The 13,444-nt window shown below is 48.1% G+C and overlaps 1 protein-coding gene across 5 annotated transcripts in view; it reads left to right on the top strand.

Moving 5' to 3' along the window:
• Positions 1-13,444, top strand: part of LOC116836084 (aldehyde oxidase 1-like) — a 98,355-nt gene that overhangs the window by 5,078 nt on the left and 79,833 nt on the right. For 2 of the 5 annotated variants that reach the window (XM_075070016.1, XM_075070020.1), the window contains exons 3-5: positions 1,858-1,954; positions 11,578-11,686; positions 13,033-13,159. In XM_075070016.1, coding sequence (XP_074926117.1) covers positions 1,858-1,954; positions 11,578-11,686; positions 13,033-13,159 — 333 coding nt within the window. Of the gene's footprint in view, positions 1-304; positions 488-1,857; positions 1,955-11,577; positions 11,687-13,032; positions 13,160-13,444 lie in introns of those variants that run through there. The other 3 variants (XM_075070017.1, XM_075070018.1, XM_075070019.1) reach the window with 3 other exon arrangements.

The following is a 13,444-nucleotide window of genomic DNA, read 5'->3' as shown; positions in this document are numbered from 1 at the left end:
ATGTTAATGGCATGTAAAGCAGCTCATGCTTATGCATTTAGGGGCTTTCCAACAATCGGGACTGCCTTCTTGGGCAGAGGGCCAGGGGCTTTCAGCACTTCCCCATATACACAGGGGCTTCCCAGGCTAAGCGGTTCTAACCAGTTACAAGCAGCATACACCAGGATACAGCAACCTCTAATAACCTTAGAGGTCCTTGAGAAGGCGATCAGCCTTAGCTAGGCCGTAACAAACTCTTCCGTGGTCCCTTACAAATATACTCCCTATATTAAATATCCTAAGAGCCTTATTTCCAGGAGTAGATAAGTCTCTGCAGCTCCCACTGACTTCAAGAGGTGAGTGCTTAACACTTCTAAAAAATCAGACTCTAGATGACACTGAGAAGAGTTATTAGGAAACCACGAGGAGGTGTTGATTCAGATTTGAATTTTTTTATCACTCTTTTTTTCTGCAATGTTGGAATGAAGAAGACAACAGAGTCAGATGGGTTAGTGTCTGTGGCATTGTGGAGAAATATGAGATTTGAGTGGGTGGGAGCTGGCACTGAGATTTAGGAAGCTGATTCATGCATAGTGGACAAGGTGGAAGAAGACACAAATATGTGAGTAGAAATGAGAGACACAGGACGGTGAGGATGGCATCACTGGGAAAGCAAGGAGGCAGATGATACAACACAAGATCTGAGAGATGGGCTGGGATGAAATGCAGAACCTTGACAAAAAGGACAAGAAATTTACATTTGATGCAGCATGTAAATGTGAGCCAGTGAAAGGACTCAGAGGCCAAAGCAAGGCTTGAGGAAAAATATATTTCACTAATCTCTGCCTTTGGAGTTTGCACTGATTGTAAATAAGAAGTGGAATACTTGCCCACATGTTTAAAATCAGTTTGAGACCCATGACATTCAAATACTATACAGTTAATTCTGAGAATTGTAATATTTCAGAACTCTGAAATAAATTCCTGTTTGTTCTATTGTTATACCACTGAAAAAAGTATTTTTGGCTATTTTTAATTTGATTAATTTCACTTTGCCTAGGTAGCTGTTTGATTCCCATTTTGTTCATCTGATTTCCTGCAAGAGTGATGATTTCAATAAACAATGATTTCCATGCAAAATACATGTATCTTCCCATTGTTTAGTTTGTGATATTAACAGACTCAAAATAAAACTAAAAGTTTCATTTTAACCCTACGGGGAATCTAGACGTTTTAGTCTTTGATGCCCTGATTTTCAAAAGCTCTGAGCACTTAGCAGCTCCCATGAACTTCAGTGGCAACCATTTTGAAAATCTTGGCCCTAAGGTCTAAGGCCGAGATCCACGAAGGTATTTAGATTCCTAACTTACTTTGAGGCCCCAGTTCAGCAAAGCACTAAACTACACATTTAAGTTAAATGTATGTCACCCACGAGTCTTGGGCCCTAAATCTTTCCCCCATGTTACACAGCAAGTCACTGAGTTTACCCAAAAATACAGTTCAGCCACTTTGAAACAGAACATATGAGCTGTACAGCATGTCTACTGTTGTTTCTGTCCCAGTGGGATATTTACATATTGCAGGCTGCTCTTGCTTCCAAAGGACGTCAACAGCTTCCAATGAACTTGGTGGGAGCTTGGTCAGTTTATTTTGTAGATTTGGTCTTAAAATAATTGACGATTTCAAGCAATGCAAAAATGAGCTTCTGACATATGTGCCATTGCACTTGTCCAATTACAGGTTCTGTATATGTTGTCTTCAGGAAGAAGGTTGTCCTCAAGCTTTATACAACCTGGGAAACTACTGGGAACAGAGCAGAAGCAAAAAATGAATTATTAAATACCCATAAGCTTTTTTCCTTAATGGCAGCTCTTTCACTCCATCTCACAGGAACTAAGTATGGCTGTGGAGGAGGTGGCTGTGGAGCCTGCACTGTGATGATCTCCACTTATGAACCTGCTTCCAAGAACATAAGGTATCCTTAACAAAATATCTGGAATAGTCAACAATACATTTTTATAACCTTTTAAAAATAAATGTGATTTCAGCTTACTAAAGGAAATATTAAAAAAAACCAAGAATGTAGATAAGGTTTTCATATGTGATACTGTATTTTAAAAAAAGCTTCTCAAACTTTAACTCAATATTCAATTTAAATTGATCATTTGCAGAAAAACCTAGCAGTTAGATCATGTTAGTTCAAAGGCCATTTAAGTGGAAAAACTGTGCACTGAGTCCAGGGCTAGCTCCAGGCACCAGCAAAGGAAGCAAGTACCTGGGGTGGCCAATAGAAAGGGGTGGCACTCCGTCCGGTATTGAGGCGTCACATCCAGTCTCTGGTGGGAATTCAGCGGCAGGTCCTTCAGCAACTTAGGCCTGGTCTACACTACGCGTTTAAACTGATTTTAGCAGCGTTAAACGCCGATTTACGCTGAACCCGTCCACACTACTCGAAGGCCTTATTAATCAATATAAAGGCTCTTTAAAATTGGTTTCTGTATCTCCCCAACTGAGAGGATAGCGCTTAAAATCGGTATTCCAATATCAGATTAGGGTTAATGTGGCCGCAAATCTACGGTATTGGCCTCCGGGCGGTATCCCACAGTGCACACATGTGACGCTGCTGGACAGCAATCTGAACTTGGATGAGTGGCCAGGTAAACAGGAAAAGCCCGCAAACTTTTGAATTACAATTTCTGTTTGCCCAGCGTGGAGCTCTGATCAGCATGGGTGGCAATGCAGTCCAATCCAAAAAAGAGCTCCAGCATGGACCGTACGGGAGATACTGGGATCTGATCGCTGTATGGGGAGACAAATCTGTTCTATCAGAGCTCCATTAAGAAGACGAAATGCAAAGTTTGAAAATCTCCAGGCTACACAGTGCTGCGTGACAAGCAAACAGAAAGCCAAAGAATCAAATGATCTTCTTCGAATGCTTGCTCATATCCTTTCCAGTTAGGTGTGCGCGCGCCGTGTGCACGTTCGTCGGAAGATTTTTACCCTAGCAACACTCGGTGTGGTCGCGGGCGCCCCTGGGTGGCGCCGCATGGTGTCCGGATGTATAACCCCTGCGACCACGCCGGCCCTCAGTTCTTCTTACCCTGTGGGTGGTCATTGGAACACGTAGGAGCGCAGCTTAGGGTATCCTCCTGCTCTCGTGTTTTTGTGGTGTATTAGTATTATATTATCTCGCTCTGGTATATCCTTTATATATACTTATGCATTTTTTTCTTTACTAGCATAGTTAGTTATAATAGTTAGCGGGGTTCGGGGGAGTAGCCCCTTCCCCGCAACCAGGTGCCGGAGCCCATGCCCGGCTCACCGGTTCTTAGACTGTTCTTGGCCGACCTCCAGGCCGTTGCTGACAGGAGATCCACATGACTCCTGTTTACGGTGCCTCGGGGGATCGCATTTCACAGCTAAGTGCCCCATTTGCAAGGCGTTTTAAGCCCAGAACAAAATGGAGCGGCACTTTCATTTCCCTCCACCTTCTGCCAGCGCTGGCTACTCGGCGGCAGAGAAGCGCCCTCCTCGGCACCGGACCCCTCCGGCACGGCATTACTGGCACCGAAGTCGACTCGACACCGCTCCCTCTCTCTGAGGTTGAGAAAGCCACGACTCCTCTGCCAGTGCCTGACAGCTCCCCGGCACACGCCGTGGTTGAGCTCCCTGCTCCTGCTGCTTTCTGTGCAACTGCACCGCAGCCAGAGAGCTCATTTCAGTCGGATCGCCTGGCACCAACACCTGCAGAGGCACTGAGGACACTTGGCACTGTTGATTCCGGTCCCGCCGGGCCGTTGAATCCAGTGCCTGCCTGCTCCCCGCATGCGCCGTGGTTGAGCTTCCTGCTCCTGCTGCTTCCGTGCCAACTGCACCGCAGCCAGAGAGCTCATCTAAGTCGGATCACCCGGCACCGACACCTGCCGCGCACGACAACGCTTGGCACCGTCGATCCCGGTCCCGCAAGGGCCGTCGAATCCAGTGCCTGGCCGCTCCCGGCACGCGCCGTGGTTGAGCCTCCTGCTCCTGCTGCTTCCGTGCCAACGCACCGCAGCCAGAGAGCTCATCTAAGTCGGATCGGCCCGACCCGGGCACCGACACTGCGCGGCCCTAGCACAAAACCAGACAATGTCGGCACCGTCGATCCCGGTCCCAAGGGCCGTCGAATCCAGTTGCCTGACTGCTCCCCGGCGCACCGTGGTCGAGCTCCTGCTCTATTGCTTCCCGTGCGAAACAGCACCGCAGACAGAGAGCCTGTCTAAGCCGGATCGCCGGCCCGACACCTGCTGAGGCACTGGCGACGTCAGCACACCGTCGATCCCGGTCCCACAAGGGCCGTCGAATCCGGTGCCTGACAGCTCCCCGGTACGCACTGTGGTCGAGCTTACTGTTCCCTCCATGCCGGAGACATTTCCAACGGCGAGGATCTCATTGCCATGACAGAGTTGATGCTGCCTGAACCCCCCGGCACCGCCGGTGCGGGTAATACAGTCTCTTGGCAAGCTGCCTTGATACGACCATCCTCTGTCAGCGCAGCAGAGCGGCACCGTTCATGATCACGGTCCCGCAGACGCTCCAAGTCCCGTCGGCGCTCCCACTCCCGACGCCTCTTTACAGTCCCCGATGCTGTTCTCCTCGGCACCGGTCGCACTCGCCGCACAGGTCGGTGTCCCGTTCACCGACCCGATAATCTCGGCACCCGTTCTGGCTCCCAGCACCGCTACAGGCACTGTGGCTCCCGCAGCCGCTCCCACCTCGAGATCTCGTTCGACCTCCCGGCACCGCTCTGGTCTCAGGTCCGGATCTCGTTCCAGGTACCAGTGCGCCTTCCGTACCGGTCCCAGGTGCCGAGTTGGGCAAGGTCTGGTAGAGTCAGACTCTGCCCATGGTTTTCAGCACCTCCATGGCCATCCGGACACGCATCAGTGTCTTCCCACGCGGACAGCTCTTATGCTCAGGACCGCGATTCTTGTGTGCCTACCAACAACCTGAGAGCCCATCAGGACCTCCTATGGAAGGTAGCACTCAATGTGGACCTCCAGGGCAGGAGGTCCCGGAGGTAGGGGACCCGGTAGTGGACATTCTATCGGCGGTTGCCCCACTAGAGGGGCCCGACCCGTTTATTTCGGACCATCCAGGCGAATGCCGATACTCTATGGAGGGTACAACTACTTGTCTGTCCATCCTCCTCCCTGCTCACTAGTCATTCAGTTGGTTAGAAAAAGGGAACGGCATGGCCAACAGGCGCCAGCCCCCGAAATCGAAGGGGGCTAGGCGAATGACCCTACTCAGCCGCAAGGTGTATTCTGCAAGGGCCTTATAGCCCTGCGTGGCAAATCAATAAGCCCTGCTTAGCCCCTATAATCATAACACCTGAATTACGGTGATAAAGTTATGGAGCTTCTCCATCAAGTTTCCCGCCAAGAGTTCACTGCCCTCTTGGAGGAAGGGAAAAGGCGGCCAGAGCTTCTCTCCAGGCCTCGTTACCATGAGGAGCATCTCCTGGCTTCAGGTTTCAAACCTCCGGCCTGTCACGACTTACCATTTGTTGGTAAAGGCCTCGCGTACCGCCCGAGGCACAGGGGCCCCAATGTCCGATAGTCACAATTAGAGCGAGCACTTAGGCTCCCCTACAATGTGGGCTACTCCTCCCCTGGTGTGGCAGGATGCCGCTCAAATCCGCCCCAGCACCCCTGAGCTGTCACTAACACGGATACGTCCAGCCTCGCTCAGGTTGCTCACCTCAGTAACCTTGCTTAAGCACCTTTGGCCTCTCAGGACTGGCGTTCCACACATCACAGTCCGAAAAATGAGAGCAGTCTGCCTGGCATGTTCCAGGGGCTTCAGCAGCAGCAGCTGCGAGAGGCCCCGTGGCGTGCTCAGTGGTGTTGACTATCGCAGTACAACGGTCCATGTACTAACGAAACAACTCTGGGAGGCGAAGCAGTGGCGTGCGTACGGGCCCCTTCTCTGGTCACACTGGAGGTTGGCTAAGGTTCAAATTTCGGCTCTGGGACTATCGGGCAATAGCCCACTCGAGTAGGAGATCCTTCGGTCGGCATCCTCCTGCTCCGGGATGGCCCGCTTTGACTCAGCAAGGTCTTTCCTGTCTCATGAGTGCTCCTCTGAATGTGAAGCCTGCTAGCTCGAAGTTCACTGCTTGCCCTGACGAAAGCAAGATCGGACTGATTTTCTCGCGCGGAGAGTATGGGCCGTCAACTATCCTACCTCGGTGGTAACTTGGGGGGCAGTGGTGGAGAAGTGAAATGTCTGCAGGTTATCGCTCCTCCCGCGAGACGTCTACTACGGGAGGTGCGAAGGGAAACTGGCGGACACTGCTCCTCATGCCGTGGAGAGGGGCCAACACTTTAGCCTCCCGCCGTTCCCAGCCATTGCCTGCCCGGCTATTGGTCCTCGCTCACACCCGCTTGTCGCGAGGGGCAGGCGCGCGCATGCATCACACTAGGGGCACAAAATCACGCCCAACTCCAGAAGTGGTCCAAGGCAGCGCGATACGTTGCATGTCTGCTTCCGGGTCTCGTCAAACTAGCCTACATCTCAATTATCCCGGGGCCCGGGAACTGAGGCTCACGCAATGCGCCAGACCCCCAGACTCATACCTCAGGACTGCGCCAGACTTCCGAGCGCGCCCCCAGGACTCCGCAGCATACTTCAACACCACTCGTGTGTGGCCGGTCCGCGGCTACGTGCCAACGTATGCGACGACCTGAGGCAGGGACAAGCCTATCACCACCTGGTAAGTACTGGTACCCATGTGGAAGCCGTTTATCTAAGTGCGACCACCAGTCTCTGTCACGTCGCAGGAACTTGAAGCAAAAATCCTACTCTGCTTAAGGTCTCATCCCGCTCTATTTTTGGGACCTACCTCACTGGAGACTGCAACAGCTAGGGACCTAGGACGTGTTCCTGATTGAGGCTTAAGGGTACACCCTTGACGCACCACATCTCTATCTGTGAATATCCGAGCTAATGGTGAATACCTTCCGTATACTGTATGTTCTACAGAAACACTCTAAATGCTTATAATGGAATTTACAATTCAGATGGTATAAAGAAGGGTAGATTCCCATTCAATCCAGAACTTGGTCAAGGGAACTCTGACATGGCGCTATACTATAATACCCACGATGTACGTGACACAGCGGCTCATTTATGGGGCCGGGAAGGGTGTATCAGGGAAACCCCCACCTCGACCCAAAGCGAAAAAAAAAAGTCTCAGAGCCTAGCGTCACTAACCAGACTTATAGCATAATCTCCCCCTAATCCTATTCGTAATAAAAATACCCCGCTCTAGCGACTTCCTCGCATGAACTATAAAGCCCTGATAACCCTTACGAGCACAGGAACTCATGCAGTTTTCTTATGCGTTCACTGTTAAATTACACTCACAATGCAACGGCGAATTAATAATCAAGCAGCGTTTTGTAAGGGCAAGACAAGATGGGTCTTCGAATTAAAAGTAAACTCGATCTTTTCTTAAATGTTCTGTACGATGCTCGAGGAGCATCATAAAAGACTGAGAACTATTGCGATTGACACTATGATTGTGCTACAGTATTTCCTACTCATACATTATGTCTCTCATCTCACAAGACAAGGAGCGTAGCAGTGCAGGATTTAGTCGCACCACACACACCCGGAGGCTAAGCCTCCCTACTAGGGTGTTGCTTTTTAGGCACACTCTACAGCTAGCAACTCACGATGAGGGAATGACGATATCAGTTGCACACCATTCTCTGCACGATTGGAAGTACTGTGAAAGCCGCCTCGCATAGGCCAATATAATCTCTTGGAGCGCTGCAAAGTCTGCAACAAGAAAAACCGAATTTCTAGTCGCTAACAAACTCGCCACCAACTACGTATCTCAGTCGCTAAGATATGCTTGACCCGAGAGTAAAGGAAACGCCCTATCTTAGTTTCCTACTCAAGAGGTATGTCTCACTTCGTTGGGTGATTGACCTCTGTGCATGCTTCTAGCAACATGCAACACGTGCACTGTGTATGTGAGGAGCTTTGGAGCTACACATTCTGTCCAACACACGGCCATCATCACTGTAGCATCTCCTAGAACCAGTGGCTTTATGGGTCTTCCAGTACTGTCCGCGAGCCAAGGCTTTGAACAAGATGCTATTGACTCTGAGAGCGATGCATCAGTCCCTCTAAAGTGCCCTTACCTCAGAGTGACCATAACAATCGGCGCAGAAAAGATCTATCCATATATCTCTCTAGTTAAGGGTCCTGTGCTGATCGGGTTCAATACACAATAATATGTCCAACGCTCTCGCACATTTATGCTCTGGTTCAACAGTCAAGAGATAACATTCTGCACCAGACGCCATCTCTGGACCTCAGTGCAGATTTGTTAACATGTCTGCCCAATATTTCAGTTATACACTTCACACAGACTACCATTGAAAATGAGACATGGCCGGGTACAGCGTGCGCAGACATACCACCGAGCTGGGTACTAACGATGGCATGAGCAAGCACGTACCGAAGAAGAATAGATGGTTACGACTTGTTAACAGACCTTTTAGTGAAAGCGGTGAATGGTCGCTGTCAGTTTTACAGGGCCATGTTTGACCTTGAGCCGGACGAAAATGGGGTTAATAATATTTGCTCGTTAAATCTCTCATTCCCCCGCCTCCTTCCCCTCTGTTGGAGTAGCTGGCAAGATAGCGACTGAAGGGCGGCGCTGGAGTCAGCAAGGGGTATATTGATAACCAGCACCCATAGCGGCGCCACTACCAGAGGGCCGCCCTGCCGACCACGAAGAATGATTGCTAGGAAATATTTCCACATACGAACGTGCACGTCAGCGCGCGCATGCAGTCTTTCATCGATTACGGTACACACTAGGGCAAGATTGTTTTTCTTCCAATTCCAATACCACTAACTGGCAATAAGAAAGCTAGTGATATGAGTCAAAAATTAAGCCACATGCTTCTCGAGACAACAGTTTATCAAAGGTGATTACCGTCTTTAAGCCTCCATGGAGGGAGGGAGGGGGTACGAAGGATCCAGCTATCCCACAGTCCCACAGCAAGCTCCGAAAAAATTTTACATTCTTGGCTGAGCTTTCCAAGCCTGTAGGTTCAAACACACATCGTCCGGCACGTGGTTCAAGGGTATAGCTCGACAATTTTACTCCCTCCGCCCCCATGGAAAAGAAAAGGGAAAGAAAATTCGTTTCTTGACTTCTTTGAATATCACCCTATGTCTACTGAAATGCTGCTGGTAAGACGGATGCTGCGGCAAGTAAAGAGCAGTAAATCCGCTCCTCTCCCCTCCTGGTGGCAGATGGAGCCAGTAGGACGCTGGCCCGTCCCTTTCTGAGCCCGTGAGTGCCCTGGCTGGCCTCGAGTGAGGCTGCTGGGGAACGCCTGGGTAAAAATAGGAAATGATTCAGGTCATTCCCAGTAGATGTACAGAACGGCTGGTAACACGTATCTCATTATAGCAACTAGGGGCTGAGCTCCATCAGCCCTCCCGCCCTTCCTGTGTAAAGAAAAGATTCTGTACTGCCTGGACTATCATAGCAGCCGGGATGCTGGCTCCTCTCCCCGCACCGCTTAATGATCTGCTGGACTGTCATAGCACCGGAGGCTGCCCCCTCAATTTATCTCACTAACAATCACTGTTTCTTATTCCTGCATTCTTTACACTTCATGACACAAATGGGGGGGACACTGCCACGGTAGCCCAGGAAGGTTGGGGGAGGAGGGAAGCAACTGGTGGGGTTGTTGCAGGGGCATCCCCCATGAATGGCATGTAGCTCATCATTTCTGCGGGATCTGACACGGAGCAGTTGCGCTCTCTGATACACTGGCTCTCTAGTACACTTGCCCCATATTCTAGGCAGGACTGACTCTATTTTTAGAAACCATAAAGGAGGGATTGACTTGAGGAGTCATTCCCAGTTTTGCCTTTGCGCCCCTGGCCGACCTCAGCCAGGGGCACTCATGATAGCAGCAGACAGTAGAGAACGACAGATGACCGTCGTCTTACTGACAATTTACAATGGCAGCAGACAGTACAGAATGACTGATAACCGTTTCTGCTATCATGCAAAAGCAAACGAATGCTGCTGTGTAGCGCTGCAGTAACACCTCTGTTAGCGGCATCCAGTACACGTACAGTGACAGTAAAAAAGAAACTGAACGGGCTCCATGGTTGCCGTGCTATGGCGTCTGCCAGGGCAATCCAGGGAAAAAGGGCGCGAAATGATTGTCTGACGTTGTTTACCCGGAGGAAGGAAAAAGTGACGACGTTTGCCCAGAACCACCCGCGACAATGATTTTTGCCCCATCAGGCACTGGGATCTCAACCCAGAATTCCAAGAGGCGGGGGAGACTGCGGGAACTATGGGATAGCTACGGAATAGCTACCCACAGCACAACACTCTGGAAATCGACGCTAGCCTCGGACCATGGACGCACACCACCAAATTAATGTGCTTAGTGTGGCCACGTGCACTCGACTTTATACAATGTTTTACAAAACCAGTTTATGTAAAATCAGAATAATCCCGTAGTGTAGACGTACCCTTAGTCTTCAGCGGTGGCTCAACTCCGCTTCAGTCTTTGGCAGCAATTTGGTGGCGAGTGCTTCACTCCCTCTCGTCCTTTTCAGCGGCACTTCGGCGGCAGCTCAATCGGGTTTTTCTTTTTTCTCTTTTTTTTTTCCCCAACACTTGAGGTGGCAAAAAAGCTGGAGCTGGCCCTGACTGAATCATGTTATGAGCTAGCTAATGTCCCGATGCCTGAATATGTCACTGGCTTAGTGATGAGGTTAGTTCCTTCAGAGACATGTATCCACAACGTGTAGTTACCTAAAACCTCTAAGTCTCCTTGATGGAATTCAGCTCACACCTCAATCACTGCTGTTCTCTGAGTGCTACATCAACTCTGTATTGAGCAAATATTGATTTAAAGTACTGGTTTTCAACCTTTTTTCCATTTGTGGACCCCTAAAAAATGTCAAGTGGAGGTATGGACCTCTTTGGAAATCTTAGACATAGTCGGCGGACCCCAGATTGAAAACCACTGACTTAGAGCAGTGCTTATGTCACTGTTTAACTAGCAGGTCATTGCTAGCTAGTCTTCTATAGTGAGCTCTGTGAAAGCAATGTCATGAAGGACAAAGGAGAGGTTAGTTGCCAACGGTAACTCTTGTTTTCTCACTGTGTTGCTTGCAAAGAAACACTCTGACCTTCCTTCCCACCCTCTGCATCAGAGCTCTGCAAATAGCGCTTCTGATGGCAGATAAGGATTAAATGATGGAAAGGATGGGATATTTATACTTTTGGCCCATAGAAAGTTAGGCTTGAGGGACGTGCACACGCCCCTAACTGCCAATTGTTGCATGACCAGTTGCGACTCCTACAACGTACACAAGAATTACTGTTTATATAATCCCTATCTTTTTAAAGCTTATAATTCTAGTTTCACTCAATATGATGATGATGATGATGGGTGCTTATAGCTAGAGAAATATCATAAAAAGCATGTTCTTAATTTACCACAGAATACTATTACGCTATATTTAATGTCCTTGATTCTTCTTTACAATCCAAAGACATTATTCTGCCAATGCCTGTCTATTACCTATATGCTCGGTGCATGGCGTTGCAGTCACCACTGTGGAAGGCATAGGATGCACAAAAACCCGGATACATCCTGTTCAGGTGAGAGCATGCTGTAAAAGGATTTTTCCTTTCTTCCTTCACGTGCCTAGGATTAATTGGCAATGATGGCATGGCATTGTTATGATTTTTAAAGATATGGCATTGCTCCCTCTACTAAAAGATAGCTGAAGACTCTGGATTTTTAAACTGATTCTGCAGTGTAATTCAAAATGTGTGAAGAAAAACAGGAAAATATAGTCTTTATGTACAGTTAGCTAGCTAGCAAATGTCACACATGCTGCAAAAACATCAGGAATCTCCAGCATAGTATGGGAACAACCTATTTGCTAAAATAAAACAGTTCTAGATGATTAACTAAGAGGTATGTGATCTCCTACCAATGCTGGCACCTCCTTGAAGCCAGAAAGGAAATGCCCACAGGCTGCAAAAGTGGCCAAAGATATTAACCTTAAAATTATAACATGTTTATACAGAAAATATTTTAGATTATTTGTCCAGCTCTGCTAAAAAACAAAGTATTGTAAAAGGTGCAATGTGCAATGTTGCTGCTTGCTAAACAGTGCATATACTGTGTGTTGGAGGCACAGCAAAGCAGATACATAAACAGTGAGACTTTAGTGGGCCAGCAAAAGTCTGATATTTGTTAAGACATTGTTAACAGTCAGACTAACTTTTACTGGAAACCTTGATAATGCAAGTATAAAGTGGTTGATTAAGACGTATTAGAGATGCCCCTTCATGCAGACTGCCTAATATTAACAGAGAGACAAGATAGGTGAGGTAATATCTTTTATTGGACCAACTTCTGTGGGTGAGAGAGAGAGACAGTGTAGCTTGAAAGCTTTTCTCTCTCACCAATAGAAGTTGGTCCAATAAAAGATATTACCTCACCCACCTTGTCTTGCTCATATCTAGCTACAACACTGCATCTAATATTAAGAGACTGAGGTAAAGACAAAAGAACTCAGTAATTGCCAGTCTGGATCAGACCCATGGTCTGTCTCGGCCAATGCTCCATCTCTAGCAGTGGTCAGCACCAGATTCCACAAAGGAAGGTGTAAGAACCCCGAAGTAGGTAGTTCTGGAATAATCTGCTCCCTTCATCCACCAGTCAGGTATGCTTGGACCCACACATCTGAAATAACTATTCTTGGTTCAGATTTCACATTAGATTAAGTTTCTTCTTGAAATATCTCGCATTTCTAAGAGGAAGGCATTTAAGTTTGTAACATTTGTCACATTTTTCATTGTGTTAATTAGGTCAGATAGTGTAACTCTTTAAGTCATGCTTGTAATTTTTGAAATCAACAGCTTTTTTAAGTGATTGAAAAAAGAAATTTTTTGAGTTTGCATTTTGAAGCAGGGGCTGTTCTGTTTTGTTCCAGGAAAGGCTGGCCAAGTGCCATGGCTCTCAATGTGGCTTTTGCACTCCTGGAATGGTGATGTCCATGTACGCTTTGCTCAGAAACCACCCTGAACCTTCCATAGAGCAGATAACTACAGCTCTGGCTGGTTAGTTTTTGTTTGTTTGTTCCCCCCAACCCCAATCAAAATGCCATTTTTAATATATGAACAAACAAGATAAATAATCTCTTAGTAAATAAGATTTTTAATGACAGTTTCCTTTCAGAAAAGCAGGGGAGCGAAGAAATCAACAATGAATTCTTGACTGCCTAAAATCTGTGAGGTGCCTATATACTAAGCAGCATATCTGTGATGTCATGCTGAATAGCATACCCTCCAGTGGGCCAAAATTTTCAGAAGTGACTAGTGATTTGGGATGTCTCAGTTAGGGTG

Source organism: Chelonoidis abingdonii, chromosome 10 (assembly GCF_003597395.2).
Source record: "Chelonoidis abingdonii isolate Lonesome George chromosome 10, CheloAbing_2.0, whole genome shotgun sequence".
Lineage (NCBI taxonomy): Eukaryota > Metazoa > Chordata > Testudines > Testudinidae > Chelonoidis > Chelonoidis abingdonii.
The sequence above is the reverse complement of the archived record's forward strand: the minus strand, read 5'-3'. Positions and strand labels throughout refer to the sequence as shown.